The 23,085-nt window shown below is 43.4% G+C and overlaps 1 protein-coding gene across 1 annotated transcript; it reads left to right on the top strand.

Annotated features, from left to right (window-relative positions):
- Positions 1–785: 785 nt before the first annotated feature.
- Positions 786–22,989, top strand: LOC110498906 (cerebellar degeneration-related protein 2-like). Its single transcript, XM_021575606.3, has 6 exons — positions 786–1,364; positions 17,935–18,047; positions 18,482–18,630; positions 18,774–18,938; positions 19,232–19,439; positions 19,684–22,989. The coding sequence occupies exons 1-6, from the start codon at positions 1,124–1,126 to the stop codon at positions 20,443–20,445; spliced, it is 1,638 nt and encodes a 545-aa protein (XP_021431281.2). The 5' UTR covers positions 786–1,123; the 3' UTR covers positions 20,446–22,989.
- The last annotated feature ends 96 nt before the right edge of the window (positions 22,990–23,085 follow it).

Here is a 23,085-nt window from a genome sequence, read left to right as displayed (position 1 = left end):
AATCCCTCTCACACGGATAACTAGGGAGCTAGGAGTAGCCCGTATGCGTAGATCTAGGACCAGCTCCACCTCCCCCAATACTAGGGAGAAAACCGCACAACTGACCTTAGATCAGCGTCTGGGATCTATTGACATCCTCCTTTTTTCACTAAGCGAGATGAGTTACCTGTGATCGGCTCTCGCTATCAATACTGCTGCCATAAACTCACAGAGCTAAAGCTTTCATTGGGCAGAGTGCACTGAGTAATTAGTGTTCAGAGCCTGAGAGACGGAACCACATCCAGCTGAATAGACTGTTTTGATGGTGGTTGCTTGAAGTGAAAGATTGCCCCCTAGTGGCGCTATATGTGTGACACTCAAGCGTTGCAATGAAATAGTGTCTGCTCTGCTGTGTTGCCTGGGGGGTAATTTGGGGGATGTGAATGATCTTCAATAGTGTGATTCACTGCTCCTCAATTGGCCCTCAGGCAACACAGCTACAATGGCGGCATTTCAATGCATGCATTTCATACACGTAGTGCACCGTGCATGCAAAATAGTGTCTGTGTAGGCCTACACTCACTTATGGAATCAGTGAAAAGAATTGTAATATTTGAATTTGTAAGCGTGGCTACCTCTACTGGAACACTTGGAGAAATGTGAACACCATATGGACCGTCTCTACATTGCCTAATGTTTATGTGTATTTGGCCAACATTTACATTCACCACAGCTTTGCCCCAGGAAGAGAAGGGAGAGAGACTATTGCGACATCTGCCACGTCTAGGCTACACAGCCTGTCTCTAGCGGTCTTCGTAACAGGATGGGACAGGGGTGAGGAGAGGTGGGAGTGACAGAGTGAGAGAGAGAGGGAGAGAGAGAGAGTGGGAAAACACACAAGTGTCAACAACTCAGTTTTATTTTAGACCAAACAAGTCCCCTATAAGAAACAATAATTGGGCAATTAAGACGTGATGTTTTAAAGCGGTGTTCGAGTCTCTCGTGTGTGTGTCATTGTGTTTCGTTTAAAAACGGTGAAACGACCCACTATCTTGAGAAGGTTGTTTGGCAGTGTTTTGTGGGACTGGGTGACTGCTGCCAAGAATGAACCCACGTTGTTTGTTTATCTGCTTCATCTGCCTAGATGCTGTTAACGTCACAGCTCTCTCCTCATTCTCGTGTGGCGGCAGTTGCTAATGTTATTCCAGAGGCGGGCGGGACAGTGAGTGTATGTGTGTGTCTGACTGTGGACCTGGTTTGTAACCAAGGTTCTTCTGGGCTGCAGGACAAGGCGGGTGGGAGTATCCGTGTTTCGATGCTAGGAATGGAGGAATTTGTTACCGAGGAGGAAGAGCCATGGTACGACCAGCAAGATCTCGAATCGGGTAAGTAGCGACGCATTTCTGGGGCCGCCGTTTGCAGCCAGCCGCATCCGCAATGTCAATGCACTTTTTCGTTATTGGTGAGCTCAGCTGTTCTTCTCAAACAAAGGCTTTTTTGATGACGGAAGGCTTCCAGATCAGCTTGCGATGCTACATTTGCCCGTGCATATTGACAAATAAAAATATAAAATGCTTTCGAAATGTGTAACCGCACTTGAATCTTTTGCTACTTTCTGACAACAATACATTGAAGGGATGGATACCAAGGGCCTTTGTGACGGTGATGGTAAAAATCGTTTCCTTCTGTGGTTGTTGTCATATGGCAAGAAAAACCACATACACGATGATGGCTGGACACAGTGTTCTGTTGGTGGTCGTAAACAATGGATTACAATGTAATACAGGAACAATAAATAGAAGGCAATAGATGTCGGCTGTCATCAATGCAATGCAATTGTTCTTTGTAGGTTGCTTATGGCAAAGTCTCAAACATTGTTTGTGTGTGAAAGGCATTTATTTGCACTAACATCCATTGTCCCACAAAATGTTGTAGGCCTAATTGACATTGGCAGCATTTGCCTTTAGCCTAATGCAAATTGACAAACACTTTCGGGGACTTTAACCTCTAACCCCATTTTCTTACCTCTTCACAACATCAACATAACAACATTAATGGGATAGAGCAGGGCTTCCTATAGCACTTAACTTGGTTTATGCAGTCAATTAGGTTGCATTGATTTCCTCATTCAATCATGACATATTATGTTTTCCTTTTAGAATGTAGTGGCTTTCACAGCCAGTAGACTGTCATGTTCACGTCTCCATAATTCAATAAACAAGGAACATGTCATTTTAACCAGAAAGTGGTTGGTTGGGACAAAGAACATACATGAGGGCCAACACAGACAGGAAACATGCTTGACTTGCATATCCACTGGAATAGTGTAGATAGCTATTTTCAATCACTAGGCTATTCCCCAAAAATATTATAATATAATATATATTATTATTGCAGTAGCCTTTTCAACTACGGTCCAGGCCTTGTGCATCACCTCTGTTCCACATAAATTCTATGGGACCATACTATTTGCATAATAATAACCTACTTCGTCTGTGCCTTCATACTGTACTATATAGATTGTGTAATGCCATAATTCAGCGGAACCGCTATTAGTCTGAATTCGATTTGAATGTGGTTGGCACAATAAGCTTCATTCATTCGGGGTGGCAGGTAGCCTAGTGGTTAGAGCGTTGGGCCAGTAACAGAAAGGATGCTGGATTGAATCCCTGAGCTGACAAGGTAAAAATCTGTCATTTTGCCACTGAACAAGGCAGTTAACCCACTGTTCCACAGAAGGCCTTCGTTGTAAATAAGAATTTGTTCTCAACTGAGTTGCCTAGTTAAATAAAGGTTAAAATTACACTAAATCAAATGCATATTCAATCTCCCAAGCTGCTGATAATGTATCTGCTGAGCTGTAGCCAATCATAGCTTGTCAAAGTTCTTGACAGATTTAGGGCTATTTCATCTCTCCCCTCTTCCCTACTCTCTCTCTCCCTTCCTCACTCCATGATTCTTTTTCTGTCTGCCTTGCTCCCTGGCTCTTACCCTCCCTCTCTCTCAATCTCTTTTCCCTCGCTCCCTGCAATCCTTTCTTTTTCACTCCACGCTCATCCATAATCTCTCTATCGCTTTGTCTCTTTGTTCCAATTATTAGGATATCAGCCACAGGCTGAGAGGAGATGATGTTATGCTTTGATGCTGCTATTGATTTGACCTCATGCACACAGACACACTACACACACTATACACACACTATACGCACACACTGGCGCTGTGAGAGGAGAGGAGGCTGGAGGGGGAACTGAGTGTGAGGACACATCAGTAGACCTGAGGATAAAAATAAAGGCTGATGTGTCTTCACATTACTCAGAACGAGGGAGCGGGAGGGAAAGGAAGAGCAAAGAGTGGTAGAGAAAGAGAGACACTAGAAGATTACAGGATAACGACAGAATGAGATATGAGAGAGAAGGGAGAAAGCTAAAAAAAAAAAAGAGCACAAGGCCCATGTCTCTCCATGTATGTCCCACTCTCTGCATCCACCCTCCCGCTCTACATCTCTCTGGTGCAGCCTGTATTCTCGGTGCCCCATGGCACACAGTGTTCCTGGCCTCTCAGAGCAGTGCCAGGTGTTGTATTTTGTGTTAGCTCAGAATGCTGAGCTCACCTCTGGTAGTGATACTGTGAGGTGCCAGCAGTCTATCAGAGAGGAGGACACACTGCTGGCGTTGGATTACCCTGCAGACAGAGGCACAGGCTCCATCATCAGGGGTGCCATTTGGCCACAGGGTTTAGGCAGAATGAGATGTGGTGACAACATTAAGGTCAAAAAGAGAACTTACATGCTGAGCAAGGCAGACATTTGATGGTGCAACGAGGCTATTTGTTGTTCTATACTGTAAGGAATCAGCAAACATGATGCATCTACAATACACAGACTCAGACATTACCATGCATAGGAACACATGATCAGGGGTTCTTCAGCTGACCCCATAGGAGAACCCTTTGAATAATCATTTTTGCTTCCTGGTAGAATGCATTTGGTTCCAGTTAGAACCCTTTTGGGTTGGAACCAAAAAGGGTTCTAACTGGAACCAAAAAGTGTTGTCCTATGGCACATGTCTCAAACTCATTCCACGGAGGGCTGAGTGTCTGAGGGTTATTTGCACCTCCCTTGTACTTGATTGATGAATTAAGGTCACTAATTAGTAAAGAATTCGCCACACCTGGTTGGCTTGGTCTTAATAGAAAGGAAAAAACAAAAAACTGAAGACACTGGGCTCTGCAGACACTTTGACACCCCTGTCCTATGGAGACAACCGAAAACCCCTTTTGAAACCCTTTTACTAAGAGTGTAAGGAACCCTTAGTAAGACAGACCAAGGCTTGCTCTAGCCCAAACTCTGTGCTCAGCTGAAGCTATGTGACCAGCTGAGTCTTTAGGCCTGTTGGGACCCATTGGTTAACAGGGCTGGACTTACATCTGATGAGAGGGTTGTTATAGCATGCACCAGCTCGTATTACATGCAGCTTAATAATGCTTCAACAACCACCTCTCTGAGGCTTTAAATAGAGTTTGTTTCCTTGTTATCCTGCAGACAGAAACGTGTGTTGAATCATTTGCATACAGAATTTGAGCCTTCTGTGGTATTGACTGCAGTGAAGTCGTACGGAAGGGTTTGGTCTGCTATACGGCTTATCTGCAGAAAAGGAAAGAAGGAAGGAGAGAAGGAGGAGAAAACAAGGAGAGGCCATGTTTTCCAGATTCCTGTGAATCCTATTGGAGATATCCACCTCCAAAAACAACATTCACGACTAAAAAAGGACAGCCATATTCCAAGCAAGGCATGTTTCCTTTCACAAGTGCACTGTACTGTACACATGCGAGCACACACACATAAACGCAGGCACACACACACACTTCCCCAGCACTAAGCCCCAACTGATTTGATGACAGGGCTCAGACAGTGGCTTTGATACCCAGACAGTACAGTATGTTCGTGTGTGTGTGTGTGTGCGCACGCTTGTGCCTGCACTGTAAAAAAACACCCACAGATCTAGCGGTTTCAACAAATTTTTATTAAGTAACTGGTTCCACAGCCGTTTTAGTTTACTCAACTTTTCGGTGAAAGTATTACCTGACCAAACAAAAAATTGTTGGCCCAAACTTGGCTCCAACTTCAGAAAAACATAGGCAAAACTTCAGTCAGTTTAATGTGTTTTGCTCAACTTGTCTCATGTGATCATTCAACTAGAATGTATTATTTGTGCATCTTAACTAAAAAGTGCCGTGCAACCAGTTATTCGTACAACATTGTCTACTTACATTTTTGATAACATTGTGCATGTTCAATTATTTGTCACACCTGGGATTTGAACTCAGAACCTCTTGGTTTATGGCATTCTGAGCTTTCTGCTACACCACCATGTCTGTTTCAATTATTAGTTCATCTGATAATTCTCTCATCATTGATTTTAATTGACTTATTTAAGCAATTTTAGGTTTTTCTGAATAGTTGTCTGTTGGTTGGGCGTATTACTCTGTTTTAATGTTACTCCTTAAAATATGTTTTCTTTAGTGTACTTTTAGCGGAGCTGAGATTTAAGTGCAAAGTGTAGCAATACATGTGAAGCCAGTCATTGACACAGACATGTTGGTGTAGCAGGAAGCTTGGAATGCTGTGAACCAGGAAGTTTTGAGTTCAAATCCCAGGTGAGGACATGTTGAAAATACACAATGTGAGTCGAATGAATTGTATCTTAAAGGCACTGTGTGACTAGCTAGTTCCACAGCCCTCTTTGGGTAAGATACCCAAATAATACTTCATGAGACAATTTGAGCAAACACAGCATTTAAAGTTGACTGAATTTTTGCCTACATTTTCTCATGTTGGAGCTAAGTTTGGGTCAACTAAAAATGTCAAGTTCAGGTAACACTTTGACCGAGAAGTTGAGTAAATGAAAAAAGGTTTGTGGAAACAGTTACTTAATAATATGTAGTTGAAACAACTAGGATTGTTTTTGTTCATTGTGCCTGTGTGTGTGCCGTGTCAGTGGGTTGTGACAGGAGTTTGACCCTCCCCCTAACAACAATATAACCCTATTCAATCTGCAAAAGCATTTCCCTCTGCTATGCATGCAGCCAATGTGTGTTCCTGCTTAGGCCCTCAAGAAGACCTCCCCCAGTCAGTGTAACTGATACTGCTAAAACATGAAAAAAGAAAACCTGGAAAAACTATATCCAGGAAATACACATAATCCATTCCATTGTGACTGAGTCTGGGTGGTGATGTCATCCTTCATGCGTCAGTTGACTTCCTGGTTTCCTTGTTTGGAGACAATGGTCTGTAGAGGGTATTGATTGGGATGTTTGGTGCTGAGAAACAGTGCTTGCTCCTCTCTCTCTCTCTCTCCGTTAGATACCAATACCACACAGCAGTGAACCATGGTGAACGTAAAAAGTGGGTCAGTGATTGGATTCTGTGGATTTTCCAGGCAGTATTTGGTTCTGAGTTCTGCTGTTTGAAATCTAGGAGATCTGGCGTACAGCGGCCAGCAGCAGAGCTTACATGTTTACATAATTCAATTTCCCCTCTTGGAATAAAGGACAAGAGGATTTATGAGAGTAATGCTATCCAGGGCCCAGTTTCTCAAAACATTTCATCCAGAGCAAACTGATCCCGTGTTGTGTTAAATTCTGCTACCCCTTTAGATGTGGTGCATCCTTGTTTGTGGAAGCAGAAAACTGAAACAAATCTCCAACATACCACATGTTACAGCAAATACAATAGTTTTACATTATCCTATGACATTCGGGCGGAATATTGTCTTTATACACTGAGTGTACAAAACATTAGGAACACTTGCTCTTTCCATGACCAGGTGAATCCAGGTGAAAGCTATGACCCCTTGTTGATTGTCACCTGTTAAATCCACTTCAATCAGTGTAGATGAAGGGGAGGAGACAGGTTAAAGAAGGATTTTTAAGCCTTGGGACAATTGAGACATGGACTGTGCATGTGTGCCATTCAGAGGGTCAATGGGAAAGACAAAATATTTAAGTGTCTTTGAACGGGATATGGTAGTAGGTGTCAAGTGAACTGGTTTGAGTGTGTCAAGAACTGCAACGCTTCTGGGGTTTTCATGCTCAATAGTTTCCCGTGTGTTTCAAGAATGGTCCACCACCCAGAGGACATCCAGACAATTTGGCACAACTGTTGGAAGCATTGGAGTCTAAATGGGCCAGCATCCCTGTGGAACGCTTTCGACACCTTGTAATCCTTGCCCCCGATGAATTGAGGCTGTTTTTAGGGCAAAAGGGTGTGCAACTCAAATTAAGAAGGTGTTCCTAATGTTTTGTACACTCAGTGTATGTCTTTCTAAAATGGCTTATTATGTTCTATAATGTTCCCGTAGCCACATTTTAACAAGCCCTATTCTATTCGACACTCTTATTTTTTCAGACTGCCTTATTCTAACCAAGCAGTGGGACAGCACTGAAGCCACATAACTAGAGATTCTATTTCTATGATTGAAGCAGCCTCCTCATTAATTTAAAAAGTAAATGAATGCAGGGGGTAGATCAGCTTTAATATTGCAGATAGATTGTAGCTTCCATCAATGTAATTATCTGCATCATTTCCAATCCCCCATATTTATTTTTGTAAATATATATATTTATATACAGTGCCTTCGGAAAGTATTTAGACCCCTTGACTCTAACCCTTACAGCATTATTCTAAAATGTATTAAATTGTTTTTTTCCCCTCATCAATCTACACACAATACCCCATAATGACAAAGCAAAAACTGGTTTTTAGACATTGAAATATCACATTTACATAAGTATTCAGACGCTATACTCAGTACTTTGTTGAAGCACCTTTGGCAGCGATTACAGCCTCATGTCTTCTTTGGTGTGACGTTACAAGCTTGGCACACCTGTATTTGGGGAGTTTCTCTCATTCTTTGCAGATCCTCTCAAGCTCTGTCAGGTTGAATGAGGAGCGTTGCTGCACAGCTATTTGCAGGTCTCTCCAGAGATGATCGATCGGATTCAAGTCTGGACTCATGTTGGGCCACTCAAGGACATTCAGAGATTCATCCCGAAGCCACTCCTGCGTTGTCTTGGCTGTATGCTTAGGGTCGTTGTCCTGTTAGAAGGTGAACCTTGGACCCAGTCTGGGGTTTCCAAATTCACTTTATGTATATATACACATACATACATACCCACACATTTATAAATATACAGTGCCTTGCGAAAGTATTCGGCCCCCTTGAACTTTGCGACCTTTTGCCACATTTCAGGCTTCAAACATAAAGATATAAAACTTTTGTGAAGAATCAACAACAAGTGGGACACAATCATGAAGTGGAACGACATTTATTGGATATTTCAAACTTTTTTAACAAATCAAAAACTGAAAAATTGGGCGTGCAAAATTATTCAGCCCCTTTACTTTCAATGCAGCAAACTGTCTCCAGAAGTTCAGTGAGGATCTCTGAATGATCCAATGTTGACCTAAATGACTACTGATGATAAATACAATCCACCTGTGTGTAATCAAGTCTCCGTATAAATGCACCTGCACTGTGATAGTCTCAGAGGTCCGTTAAAAGCGCAGAGAGCATCATGAAGAACAAGGAACACACCAGGCAGGTCCGAGATACTGTTGTGAAGAAGTTTAAAGCCGGATTTGGATACAAAAAGATTTCCCAAGCTTTAAACATCCCAAGGAGCACTGTGCAAGCGATAATATTGAAATGGAAGGAGTATCAGACCACTGCAAATCTACCAAGACCTGGCCGCCCCTCTAAACTTTCAGCTCATACAAGGAGAAGACTGATCAGAGATGCAGCCAAGAGGCCCATGATCACTCTGGATGAACTGCAGAGATCTACAGCTGAGGTGGGAGACTCTGTCCATAGGACAACAATCAGTTGTATATTGCACAAATCTGGCCTTTATGGAAGAGTGGCAAGAAGAAAGCCATTTCTTAAAGATAACCATAAAAAGTGTTGTTTAAAGTTTGCCACAAGCCACCTGGGAGACACACCAAACATGTGGAAGAAGGTGCTCTGGTCAGATGAAACCAAAATTGAACTTTTTGGCAACAATGCAAAACGTTATGTTTGGCGTAAAAGCAACACAGCTGAACACACCATCCCCACTGTCAAACATGGTGGTGGCAGCATCATGGTTTGGGCCTGCTTTTCTTCAGCAGGGACAGGGAAGAAGGTTAAAATTGATGGGACGATGGATGGAGCCAAATACAGGACCATTCTGGAAGAAAACCTGATGGAGTCTGCAAAAGACCTGAGACTGGGACGGAGATTTGTCTTCCAACAAGACAATGATCCAAAACATAAAGCTAAATCTACAATGGAATGGTTCAAAAATAAACATATCCAGGTGTTAGAATGGCCAAGTCAAAGTCCAGACCTGAATCCAATCGAGAATCTGTGGAAAGAACTGAAAACTGCTGTTCACAAATGCTCTCCATCCAACCTCACTGAGCTCGAGCTGTTTTGCAAGGAGGAATGGGAAAAAATGTCAGTCTCTTGATGTGCAAAACTGATAGAGACATACCCCAAGCGACTTACAGCTGTAATCGCAGCAAAAGGTGGCGCTACAAAGTATTAACTTAAGGGGGCTGAATAATTTTGCACGCCCAATTTTTCAGTTTTTGATTTGTTAAAAAAGTTTGAAATATCCAATAAATGTCGTTCCACTTCATGATTGTGTCCCACTTGTTGTTGATTCTTCACAAAAAATACAGTTTTATATCTTTATGTTTGAAGCCTGAAATGTGGCAAAAGGTCGCAAAGTTCAAGGGGGCCGAATACTTTCGCAAGGCACTGTACATACATATACACAAACATATAAATATTGTTAGCGAGTTTTACCCTTTGAGGAGTGACTTAGTGTTCTCTTCCTGGATGCTACCATTCAGAATGGATTGAATAGACCATAGATTTTATATTGGAATGGTAATTAGCAGTCATGAAATAAAAACAGGTTAAGTCATGTTTAACAAAGGATTGAATATGATGTCCATAGTCCTCAAAGTGTTAAAGCCCATTCCGTGGTACCTGTGTAGTAGCAAAGGCCCCACAGGAGTTCATTTAGCTGGGAGTGCAGCAGGCAGGTCTGTGTATTACACCATGCTGAGGGGCAGCTGGCAGCAGCCTGCTTTTCTCCTCATTAGTTTAATTGAGGCAAGACAGGACAAGACAGGGCAACAAGAGAGAGGAAACAGCATGGTTGAAAAGCAAGCGCTGGAACAAAATGATGTGTGTGCAACATGCTTCAGTGACACATCCAATGTCTGCATTTACTGACTGAAGAAGCAGTTCAAATTCAGTCCACTTTGTTTATCAATGATCTTTACCAACAAGCACATTCGGAGCCTCTGGGACGTTTCTGGACGTGTTTGTGACATCACATAATTCACTTAGAACTCTGCATTCACGTGAGAGATTGTGTTTTTGATGTGTTTTTAGGTCTGTTACCTTCGAGTGCGGTGCCAGTGGAGGTGCATGTTTGTTTTGTAAATCCGTAGAAAATGTGACGAGTATTCCAAAATGTTTGTACAATCCATCGTCATCAGAGCCTTAATCCGTTAGAAGAGCAGGAAAGTATGCAGTGCGACAAAAAAATAAAACTATAAAAAACAAGAATTTCTAACATTTTACCACATTACTCTGCAGTGGCTGCCTGGAAGCGCCACTCCCTATTAAATGGGTTGGTTGCAATTGATATGATATCATACAAATTAGAGGTCGACCGAATCGGAATGGCCGAATAATTAAGGAAATCGGAAATCGGTATTTTTGGACACCGATTTGGCAGATTTTTTTTTTTTTTTTACACCATTATTTAATCTTTATTTAACTAGGCAAGTCAGTTAAGAAAACATTCTTATTTTCAATGACAGCCTAGGAACGGTGGGTTAACTGCCTTGTTCAGGGGCAGAACGACAGATTTTTACCTTGTTAGCTAGGGGATTCAATCTTGCAGTTAACTAGTCCAACGCTCTATCAAATCAAATGAAATCAAATGTATTTATATACCCTTCGTACATCAGCTGATATCTCAAAGTGCTGTACAGAAATCACCTGCTTCACGAGGAGCCTGCCTGTTACGTGAATGCAGTAAGCCAAGGTAAGTTGCTAGCAAGCATTAAACTTAACTCATAAAAAACAATCAATCATAATCACTAGTTAACTACACATGGTTAGATGATATTAGTAGTTTATCTAGCGTGTCCTGCGTTGCATATAATCGATGCAGTGCGTATTCGCGAAAAAGGACTATCGTTGCGCCAATATGTACCTAACCATGAACATCAATGCCTTACTTAAAATCAATACGCGGGGCCTCCCGGGTGGCGCAGTGGTTAAGGGCGCTGTACTGCAGCGCCAGCTGTGCCATCAGAGTCCCTGGGTTCGCGCCCAGGCTCTGTCGTAACCAGCCGCGACCGGGAGGTCCGTGGGGCGACGCACAATTGGCCTAGCATCGCCCGGGTTAGGGAGGGCTTGGTCGGTAGGGGTGTCCTTGTCTCATCGCGCACCAGCGACTCCTGTGGCGGGCTGGGCACAGTGTGCGCTAACCAAGGTGGCCAGGTGCACGGTATTTCCTCCGGCGCATTGGTGCGGCTGGCTTCCGGGTTGGATGTGTTAAGAAGCAGTGCGGCTTGGTTGGGTTGTGTATCGGAGGACGCATGACTTTCAACCTTCGTCTCTCCCGAGCCCGTACGGGAGTTGTAGCGATCAGACAAGATAGTAGCTACTACAACAATTGGATCCACGAAATTGGGGAGAAAAAGGGGTAAAATTCAAAAAAAAAATCAATACGCAAGTATATATTTTTAAACCTGCATATTTAGCTAAAATAAATCCAGGTTAGCAGGCAATATTAACCAGGTGAAATTGTGTCACTTCTCTTGCGTTCATTGCACGCAGAGTCAGGGTATATGCAACAGTTTGGGCCGCCTAATTTGCCAGAATTTTACGTAATTATGACATAACATTGTGCAATGTAACAGGAATATTTAGACTTATTGATGCCACCCGTTAGATAAAATACGGAACGGTTCCGTATTTTACTGAAAGAATAAACATCTTGTTTTCGAGATGATAGTTTCTGGATTTGACAATATTAATGACCTAAGGCTCGTATTTCTGTGTGTTATTATGTTATAATTAAGTCTATGATTTGATAGAGCAGTCTGACTGAGCGATGGTAGGCAGCAGCAGGCTCATAAGCATTAATTCAAACAGCACTTTCGTGCGTTTTGCCAGCAGCTCTTTGCAATGCTTCAAGCGTTGTGCTGTTTATGACTTCAAGCCAATCAACTCCTGAGATTAGGCTGGTGTAACCGATGTGAAATGGCTAGCTAGTTAGCGGAGTGCGCGCTAATAGCATTTCAAACGTCACTCTCTCTGAGACTTGGAGTGGTTGTTCCCCTTGCTCTGCATAGGTAACGCTGCTTCGAGGGTGGCTGTTGTCGATGTGTTCTTGGTTCGAGACCAGGTAGGGTTGAGGAGAGGGACGGAAGCTATACTGTTACACTGGCAATACTATAAGAACATCCAATAGTCAAAGGTATATGAAATACAAATGGTATAGAGAGAAATAGTCCTATAATTCCTATAATAACTACAACCTAAAATGTCTTACCTGGGAATATTGAAGACTCATGTTAAAAGGAACCACCAGCTTTCATATGTTCTCATGTTCTGAGCAAGGAACTTAAACGTTAGCTTTCTTACATGGCACATATTGCACTTTTACTTTCTTCTCCAACACTTTGTTTTTGCATTATTTACACCAAATTGAACATGTTTCATTATTTATTTGAGGCTAAATTGATTTGATTGATGTATTATATTAAGTTAAAATAAGTGTTCATTCAGTATTGTTGTAATTGTCATTATTACCAAAAAAATAAAAAAAATCGGCCGATTAATCGGTATCGGCTTTTTTTTGACCTCCAACATTCGGTATCAGTATCGGCGTTGAAAAATCATAATCGGTCAACCTCTAATACAAATGTTGCAATTTGTGTGATATGCTAAAAATCCAATTCGTGCATTATGTTGCGAATTTGTTGTGTTTAAGATCATGCCTGTTCTTTCTGTTTCTGGACGCTTTTAAAAACAATAAACATACAGTATATCATCTCATGGAAGGTTAGATTAGTAGAATGAACGTTTGTTATCGATCGACTGGAGTATTGATCAGTAATCACAGCGTGCATCATTCTCCTCAACCTTGTTGTCAGCTCAGCTCAGTCTCTCCATGGAGAGTGATTATATTCCCATCGAGCTGTTGTGTGTTTTCCATCTCAGATATGGCCACAGGTCCCAAAACACATCTCGCTGCTGAGTCAGACATGAAAATATAGACAATGTATCCTGCTGACTCACTCTGAAATCAGAATGCAGTGCAGCCCAATCCTGTTTGGCTGGGCCCCCAATGGCCCCACATCACTTTCAATATCTCTCATTTCGTTTTTTCCCCCCCGCAACAGTTTTTTACTCCGCAACAGACTAACTATACTGATCAAAAATATAAACGGAACACGCAACAGTTTCAAATATTTTACTGAGTTACAGTTCATATAAAGAAATCAGTCAATTGAAATACATTCGTTTGGCCCTAGGCTATGGATTCCACATGACTGGGAATACAGATATGCATTTGTTAGTCACGGATACCTTAAAGAAAAGTTAGGGGTGTGGATCAGAAAACCAGTGGAATCCACATGACTGGTTTGTGACCACCATTTGCAACCACCATTTGCTTCATACAGCAACACATCTCCTTCGCATAGAGTTGATCAGGCTGTTGATTGTGCCCTGTGGAATGTTGTCCCACTCCTCTTCATTGGCTGTGCTAAGTTGCTGGATCTTGGGGTGACCCGGAACACGCTGTCGTACACGTTGATCCAGAGAATCACAAACATGCTCAACGGGTGACATGTCTGGTGAGTCAGCTTCCAGGAATTGTGTACAGATCCTTGTGACATGGGGCTTTGCATTATCATGCTGAAACATGAGCTGATGGCGGCAGATGAATGGCACGACAATGGGGCCTCAGGATCTCGTCACGATATCTCTGTGCAGTCAAATTGCCATCAATAAAATGCAATTGTGTTCGTTGTCCGTAGCTTATGCCTGCCCATACCATAACCCAACTCCCACCATGGGGCACTCTGTTCACAACATTGACATCAGCAAACCGCTGGCTCACACGACGACATACACACTACGCTGTATGCCATCTACCCAGTACAGTTTAAATCAGGATTTATCCAGGAAGAACACACTTCTCCAGCGTACTAGTGGCCATCAAAGGTGAGCAGTTGCCCACTGAAGTCGGTTACGACGCCGAACTACAGTCAGGTCAAGACCCTGGTAAGGACGATGAGCACGCAAATGAGCTTCCCTGAGAGGTTTCTGACAGTTTGTGCAGAAATTCTTCGGATGTTCAAACCCACAGTTTCATCAGCTGTCCGGGTGGCTGGTCTCAGGTAATCCCCCAGGTGAAGAACCCAGATGTGGCGGTCCTGGGCTGGCGTGGTTCCACGTGGTCTGCCGTTGTGAGGCCAGTTGGACGTACTGCCAAATTCTCTAAAACAAAATTATGGTTAAAAATATATATATTTCTTTATATACAGGTTTTCATCTATTTTTACTATGTTCTACATTGTAGAATAATAGTGAAGACATCAAAACTATGAAATATCACATATGGAATCATGTAGTAACCAAAAAAGTGTTAAAGAAATAAAAATATATTTTATATTTGGGATTCTTTAAAGTAGCCACCCGTTGCCTTGATGACAGCTTTGCACACTCTTGGCATTCTCTCAACCATTTCAGTTAACAGGTCTGCCTTGTAAAAAGTTAATTTGTGGAATTTCCTTTCCTTCTTAATGCATTTGAGCCTATCAGTTATTTTATGACAACGTAGGTGTAACGGAATTCTTCGTCCTCCTCTGACGAGGAGTAAGAAATGTTGGACCAATGCGCAGCGTGGTATGTGTTCATGATGTTTATTGACTGAACACTGAAAATAAAAAATAATAATGTGAAAGAAACGAAAACCGAAACAGTCCTGAAAGGTGCAGAAAACACTAGACAGAAAATAATCACCCACAAAACACAGGTGGGAAAAATGCTACCTACAGTGCCTTGCGAAAGTATTCGGCCCCCTTGAACTTTGCGACCTTTTGCCACATTTCAGGCTTCAAACATAAAGATATAAAACTGTCTTTTTTTGTGAAGAATCAACAACAAGTGGGACACAATCATGAAGTGGAACGACATTTATTGGATATTTCAAACTTTTTTAACAAATCAAAAACTGAAAAATTGGGTGTGCAAAATTATTCAGCCCCTTTACTTTCTGTGCAGCAAACTCTCTCCAGAAGTTCAGTGAGGATCTCTGAATGATCCAATGTTGACCTAAATGACTAATGATGATAAATACAATCCACCTGTGTTTAATCAAGTCTCCGTATAAATGCACCTGCACTGTGATAGTCTCAGAGGTCCGTCAAAAGCGCAGAGAGCATCATGAAGAACAAGGAACACACCAGGCAGGTCCGAGATACTGTTGTGAAGAAGTTTAAAGCCGGATTTGGATACAAAAAGATTTCCCAAGCTTTAAACATCCCAAGGAGCACTGTGCAAGCGATAATATTGAAATGGAAGGAGTATCAGACCACTGCAAATCTACCAAGACCTGGCCGTCCCTCTAAACTTTCAGCTCATACAAGGAGAAGACTGATCAGAGATGCAGCCAAGAGGCCCATGATCACTCTGGATGAACTGCAGAGATCTACAGCTGAGGTGGGAGACTCTGTCCATAGGACAACAATCAGTCGTATATTGCACAAATCTGGCCTTTATGGAAGAGTGGCAAGAAGAAAGCCATTTCTTAAAGATATCCATAAAAAGTGTTGTTTAAAGTTTGCCACAAGCCACCTGGGAGACACACCAAACATGTGGAAGAAGGTGCTCTGGTCAGATGAAACCAAAATGGAACTTTTTGGCAACAATGCAAAACGTTATGTTTGGCGTAAAAGCAACACAGCTGAACACACCATCCCCACTGTCAAACATGGTGGTGGCAGCATCATGGTTTGGGCCTGCTTTTCTTCAGCAGGGACAGGGAAGATGGTTAAAATTGATGGGAAGATGGATGGAGCCAAATACAGGACCATTCTGGAAGAAAACCTGATGGAGTCTGCAAAAGACCTGAGACTGGGATGGAGATTTTGTCTTCCAACAAGACAATGATCCAAAACATAAAGCAAAATCTACAATGGAATGGTTCAAAAATAAACATATCCAGGTGTTAGAATGGCCAAGTCAAAGTCCAGACCTGAATCCAATCGAGAATCTGTGGAAAGAACTGAAAACTGCTGTTCACAAATGCTCTCCATCCAACCTCACTGAGCTCGAGCTGTTTTGCAAGGAGGAATGGGAAAAAATGTCAGTCTCTCGATGTGCAAAACTGATAGAGACATGACGAATGATGATGATGGACTGTCATTTCTCTTTGCTTATTTGAGCTGTTCTTTCCATAATATGGACTTGGTCTTACACCAAATAGGGCTATCTTCTGTACACCCCACCTACCTTGTCACAACAGAACTGATTGGCTCAAACGCATTAAGAAGGAAAGAAATTCCATAAATTAACTTTTAACAAGGCACACCTTTTAATTGAAATGCATTCCTGAATGCAAACCCTCGTACTGGCTTTCTTCAAAGAAATGAATATGACATTTTCTGGCAACATTGCTGGTGGCCATTCCTGCCGTCAGCATGCCAATTGCATGGCCCCTCAAAACTTGTGGCATTGTGTACATTTTAGAGTGCCCTTTTATTGTCCCCAGCACAATGTGCACCTGTGTAACGATCATGCTGTTTAATCAGCTTATTGATATGCCACACCTGTCAGGTGGATACATTATCTTGGCAAAGGAGAAATACTCACTAACAGGGATATAAAACATTTGAGAGAAATGAGCTTTTTGTGCTTATGGAAAATGTTATTTCAGCTCATGAATCATGGGACCAACACTTTACATGTTGCATTTCTATTTTTGTTCAGAGTATGATTTCCATAAAATGAGAGAGAGTAGGATTCTCTGTCTAGACTGAATGTCAATGCCAGTTATTGTTACACTACTAGAACAGTGGTTAACAACTCTGTTCCAGGGTGTACGCGACTAGACGTTTCCATTTGAGCCCACACTCAATTTCATATCGTGTCACTTTCTACACATTCGCACCTCCTCCACCCCACTGCAGAGAGACTGCAGAACCTCTTTCTGTCATATAGTTTCTATGGAGCGGTGGTGTATTGTCTTTTGAACTTGGCACACATATCAGTGACGTTCACTGACAGAGATACAAGGGTAAAAATAGAGGAAATAAATCTTTAGAGAGAGACATGGTGCCTAGATGGGCTCTTTTAATTTGTATCATTCTCTCTCCTGAATACGCCCTTTCTCTCTCTCTCTCTCTCTCTCAGTCCCTCTTTCTTTGTCTCCCTCTCTTCTATCTAGGTCCAGGATGATCTTGTTTATCTCTGTGTGTCTCAGGAGGAATGTTTTGATGTTTGATTGTCCTGCTTGCAGCTGTTCTTAAAACCCTGCTGAAAATGGCTCGGTGCATCATCATGATCGTAGATTAAAACCTGTTACCGTAGGAACTATGTGTTCTGCTGTGGCTGTCATGCGGACCAGTGCAGACTGAAATTCTATATTTTGTATCTTCACTGACATCACTCATAGATTTGGTTCCATCTGACTAGCAAAGAGAAACCTCTTCCTAATGCTGTCTTATTTAGATAATTTGTTACAGCTGAGCTCTCAAAACAAACCATCTCTCCCCCTCGCTCCCTCCAATCTATCTCCCTCTCCATCTCCCATGGCCCTCTCCATCACTCATCTCTGTCTCCCCTCCCTCCCTCCCTCCCCCTCTCTCTCTAGACCTCCACTTGGCGGCAGAGCTGGGGAAGACTCTGTTAGAGAGGAACAAGGAGCTGGAGGATTCTCTACAGCAGATATACATCACCAATGAGGAGCAGGTGCAGGAGATCGAGGTAAGACGAGGGCCAAGTGTCAACAGCTCCATGGATGCATCTCAATAGACCAAACTCTAATGTAACCCCAACTCCATAAGTAAGGTGTAGATTGGATAACAACCAACCTGTCCCTCTGACTGAGCAGAGTCAGGTGATGTAGGAAGTTGGCTCTGCTGGCTGATCTCAATATAGCAGTACATCACCCCATTGAAATGGTTCACCGTTCACAACCAAGGGGTTTTAGAGTTAACAGAGTACCATAGGCAGCAGAGTGGATAGAAGTGTCCCCCTTAACCAGTGATACTATGGTCAGAAAGTATCCATCCCCCTAATGGCTCCGGTTAGGATTGGGTAGGGGACCATGACCCCAAAATGTTCCTCTGTTTATGATCATGTGTGTAGGTATATGTGTGTACAGGATATAAACATCCAGTATGTGTGTCTCTGTGCAGTACCTGGTTAAGCAGCTTGAGGTGCTGAGGGAAATGAATGAGCAGCATGCTAAGGTGTACGAGCAGCTAGACGGGACAGCCAGAGAACTGGAGCTCACCAACCATAAACTGGTTCTGGACAGCAAGGCCTCGCAGCACAAGATAGAGAGGTCAGTGTCACACACACACACACACACACACACACACACACACACACACACACACACACACACACACACACACACACACACACACACACACACACACACACACACACACTAACCCCCCTTTCTCTCTTCCCTGGCTCTCGCAGGTTGACAGGGACCATCGAGACCCTACAGACTCAGGTGGAGTCTCTCTCTGGGCAGGTGGAACAGCTCCACTCCCTGGAGCAGCTTAGGGTCCGGAGGGAGAAGAGGGAGCGACGCAAGACCATCGCCTCCTTCCCTTGCCTTAGGGAACTCTGCACCGCACCAAAGTGAGGGCTAATAGCCTCCTACCGCTCCCTTTGTTCAGTAGCCTACTCAACAATGTTTATTTAGCTAAGCAATCACACTCAAATCTGTGTTTACTGGCTCTCAAGGTCCCCAGACTATGTTAGAGGAGCTTTGTAGGTGGATGCTTGACTCTCTATCTGGCAGGTACAAGTAGGTTAGCTCATATTGTGTGTATCTGTGTGTCTCTATCTCTGTCTGTCTGTCTGTCTGTCTGTCTGTCTGTCTGTCTGTCTGTCTGTCTGTCTGTCTGTCTGTCTGTCTGTCTGTCTGTCAGGTATGAGGATGGGTTCGTGGTGGGCCGCTCAGACAGCTTTACCTCAGAGGCTAAACGGCAGCCAGCAGAGGAGGAGAACGAGCGTCTGAGAGAGGCGGTGTCGGCGCTGCGCTCGGCCGTGAGGGCGGAGCGGGGTCGCAGGGAGGGGGCGGAGAGAGAGTGTCACGTCCTCCTGGGGGAATTCTCCCGTCTGGAGACACGCGTGCAGGTCAGAATCATTCCTATTTTCACTCCATTTAATATTCCAAAATGAGTGCCTCAAGTTTTTTTTATGGTTTCATGTTCGACTACGTTTGTTGAATCCAACTAATGTTTTTTTTTCATATTTTTCCTGATTCAAATATAGCAGAGCTACCTTATTTTCCCTCTTTTCTGGGAGAATACAAATATTGATTGGTTTATTGACTGACTGACTGACTGACTGATTGACTCGTTGACTTATTGATTGACAGGGTGCGGAGAGCTGCCAGGTACGGATCCATGAACTAGAGTCAGAGCTCCAGGAACTCCAGCAGCTCCGACGGGCGAGGACCCTCCTCCTTTGCAGCGAGGACGACGGCGTGGGCTTCACCCAGACCCTCCTCAACAACACCCCTGAAACAGACACCATGGAGGGGGAGGGAGGAGAAGTGGGTGGAGGGATCAGGGATGAGGGCGAGGGGGGAGGAGGCTTAAGCGGAGAGTCGTTACCTGCCTCCAGCCCCGTCAGGAAGAGCTGCAGCGACACAGCGCTGAACGCCATCGTGGCCAGGGACGCATCCGGGAGGAGAAGAGGGAGCTACGCGATCCATGCCAACAGCGTCCGTAAGAGAGGGATGTCCATCCTGAGGGAGGTGGACGAGCAGTACCACGCTCTGCTGGAGAAGTATGAGGAGCTGTTAGGGAAGTGCCGGCGTCACGAGGAGTCCCTGTGTCACACAGGGGTGCAGACCTCGCGCCCCGTCTCCAGGGACCCCTCCATGAAGGATTGCGCCATGGGCTCCACCCCTGCACCCCCACCCACCCCCACCGAGTCCCCCTCCACCCCCGAGGCCATGGAGAGCATCAGTAAGCAGGTGGAGGCAGTGGATAAGCGGCTGGGCCAGAACACGCCAGAGTATAAGGCTCTGTTCAAGGAGATCTTCTCCCGTATTCAGAAGACCAAGACAGAAATCAAAACTACCAAAGCCACCAAAGCCCCTAAAGCCAGCAAATCTGGCAAGTCCAGTAAATAAGAATGATAGTGGACTGGCTTGGTAGCATAATGCTTCTTTCATGCTTAAAGCGCTTCAGATTGTAAGGGGGCAACATGCCTCATACACTACCGATGTGTAGCACTTGTGAGTAGGCTTCTGTATGGGTATGGTCTCCTGTCTGCTTCTGTTACTAAGTACCAATCGACCAATATGCTACTAAAACCAATCTACTGCTAATGCTATCCGCTATTAGCACCTGCCTACCTTTTCCCTTGAGATGGAACACATTCTTTCAGCTCTCTTTTGCTAGCTAACTCACAGGGAGGATACCTGTCACCCACAACCCGTTGGACATGAAACATGGATAGAATAGGTGCACTAAACCCCCAATGCTTCACAGTAAAAACGGTACTGTTGATTCTCCACCTCAACAATGACCTCTGAGTTCTCCAAACGTTGGATTGTACTGAAACAAAAAAGTTAAGTTGGACAAATAACAAGTCAACTCAAGGTTCTACCTTCAGACCCTGCTGTGCTCCCCCCCCCAGCCTACATCGCCTACTGTCCGCCTGAACAATGGACTTAAGATGCCAACAAAAGCGAAACAGAAAATGTATGACTTTCTGCCCAGAGGACATTGCGACCTTGTCTTGCACTGCGCTGTGACTGTATACTCGTGACCTTAGTACTGTATTTTATACTCTAGAGGTGCTTACCTTCCAGGTCCGGAGAGACATAAGCAATTAGTGTCTTGTCAGAATGTCACAGGGTTGGAACCGGGTTCGAGGTACACATGGACTCTTGGGGCAATCCTGAAAAAAGACCCATGTTCATTATTTCTGTTTGTGGGGGTGTCAAGATTTGTTCTAGCAGTGCCCAGAGACTCCTGTAACCCTGGAATTGAATGGTAGTTGGCTGGGTATGTCCACTAGCCTAGCGCTAGCTATAGCTGCAGTCTGTGTACTGACAAGATGCAACAGACAATCCAAACAGATGGTTGTCTTTTCTGTTTGCTGGGGCATTATCAACACTCTCGCTATATTAGGTAAAGGTACAACTGACGCATGGTCAAGTCAAATGTGATGTTTTAAACTGTCAATATTTCGGGGTCTCGTTCCATTTATGCCGTTTTTTTGATTGTCGGGTTGATGATTTTCACCCTCCCCTACAAACAAAATGTGGTGGGAAGGAACGATGGGATTGTATTGCAAATTGTAACGTTAAGCCTAAGACACATTTTTACGTTAAGCCTGTTTAGACAAAGTTGCTTTAGACAGGAAGTGATGGATAATTATATAGCCTAACCACCACCAGTATTACTAACCATTAAACCTGGTCTGTTAACACTAACCCAGCTCACTAACTAAACACTAACACTACTGCTGCTGCATTGCACCTTACAGCATACAGTAGGAGCAATGCCCCTGTCTTGGCTAGCAACACTCCAACCACCTTTCCTTATTATCATGAATGTTATAGTGGTTGCATTACTTTGAATCATGTACTCACATTGTAATGCCATACCATATGGGGAGGAGAAAATGTACTCAGCAATGCACCTGCAGTATACAGGAAACAGTATGTATTTCTTAGAGCTAACTAACTCAAGGTCTTAAACTCAACGGAAGCTTCAAACCTATTTTAGCAGCCACAGCATTTGGCGAGAGATCAATGCTGGTGTGGCGTTGTAAAAGTAAAGCTGTCGAGTGGAGCAAAATGAGGAAAGAAAAGAGAAGTCAACAGAATCATTTGAAGCAGAAACGTCTTCTTGTTTGCTCCACAGTGTTATAATGGGTTGAATGTGCCAGTTCCAAGCGGAGTTTTATTTTCCTCTCAGGGTCAATCAAGTGTTACTGAGTGAAGAAAAAGGGTATGATGTCTTGTGGAGGCTTACTGTCAGTCTGTCATAGCAATGTTCACTCCTGGTCCTGCAGGGCCGCAGTATGTGCAGGCTTTTCCCCCAGCCCAGCATTCAGCTGTACTGCTGGGCTGTAACAAAAGCCTGCACTCCCTGTAGCTCTTCAGGGCAAGAAGATAAGGACACTGTATCATAGTAATGGTAACAGAAAAGGTTCCGATATATTCTAAGAGGGAACAATGCCAAAATGGAACCATTTGACTGTCCTTTGATGGCTCCTTGGCTTTCTCTGTACTGTAATGTTTTACAGATTGCACTTTGAAAAAAAAAAAAATGTTTCTGCCTCCTCATTTCTTGCGTATTTATACATGGATATTTACTGCCTATTACATGTGTATTCATTCCATTCTTGTGTGTGTCTGTGAGCATTGATTCAACACTTATCTGCTATGGTGCCTACATGTGATTGTATTATTGATATACTGTATCTTTAGAATGAAAATCATACTTGGTTTTTATTTAGCTATCTACTCAACCTTTGTCATTCAGATGAGCATATTATTAGTTTTATTAGCTTATTAGTTAGCCTTTGGCACCATAGGTTTGCCATTGTAGCAAGCCATGTTAACTCTCTCTCATTGAACTACGAACCATTCTTGTCGCATTCTGTATCATTGACTAACTTGTCTGCTCTGTGCAATTAAAGCATTGGAATTTAAATATGACTCTTTGTGGCTGGTATTGTTATATTACGGTGGTAGGACTATAAAATGTATACTAAATGTTAATTCATTGATTCACGTCAATTGCCTGGTGGAATT

This window comes from Oncorhynchus mykiss, chromosome 20, assembly GCF_057628025.1.
Source record: "Oncorhynchus mykiss isolate SJ-2025 chromosome 20, ASM5762802v1, whole genome shotgun sequence".
In the NCBI taxonomy this organism is placed as follows: Eukaryota; Metazoa; Chordata; class Actinopteri; order Salmoniformes; family Salmonidae; genus Oncorhynchus; species Oncorhynchus mykiss.
Note: the sequence above shows the minus strand (reverse complement) of the source record. Positions and strands in the feature narration are given on the sequence as shown.

What these genes read in the sequence shown, in the direction of transcription:
- LOC110498906 (XM_021575606.3), top strand. Translation starts at nt 1,124, where the DNA reads ATGCTGTTAACGTCACAGCTCTCTCCTCATTCTCGTGTGGCGGCAGTT. An exon ending in GAACTCTGCACCGCACCAAA is followed by an intron (nt 18,939 to 19,231) that starts GTGAGGGCTAAT and finishes TCTGTCTGTCAG; the next exon opens with GTATGAGGATGGGTTCGTGG. An exon ending in GTCTGGAGACACGCGTGCAG is followed by an intron (nt 19,440 to 19,683) that starts GTCAGAATCATT and finishes ATTGATTGACAG; the next exon opens with GGTGCGGAGAGCTGCCAGGT.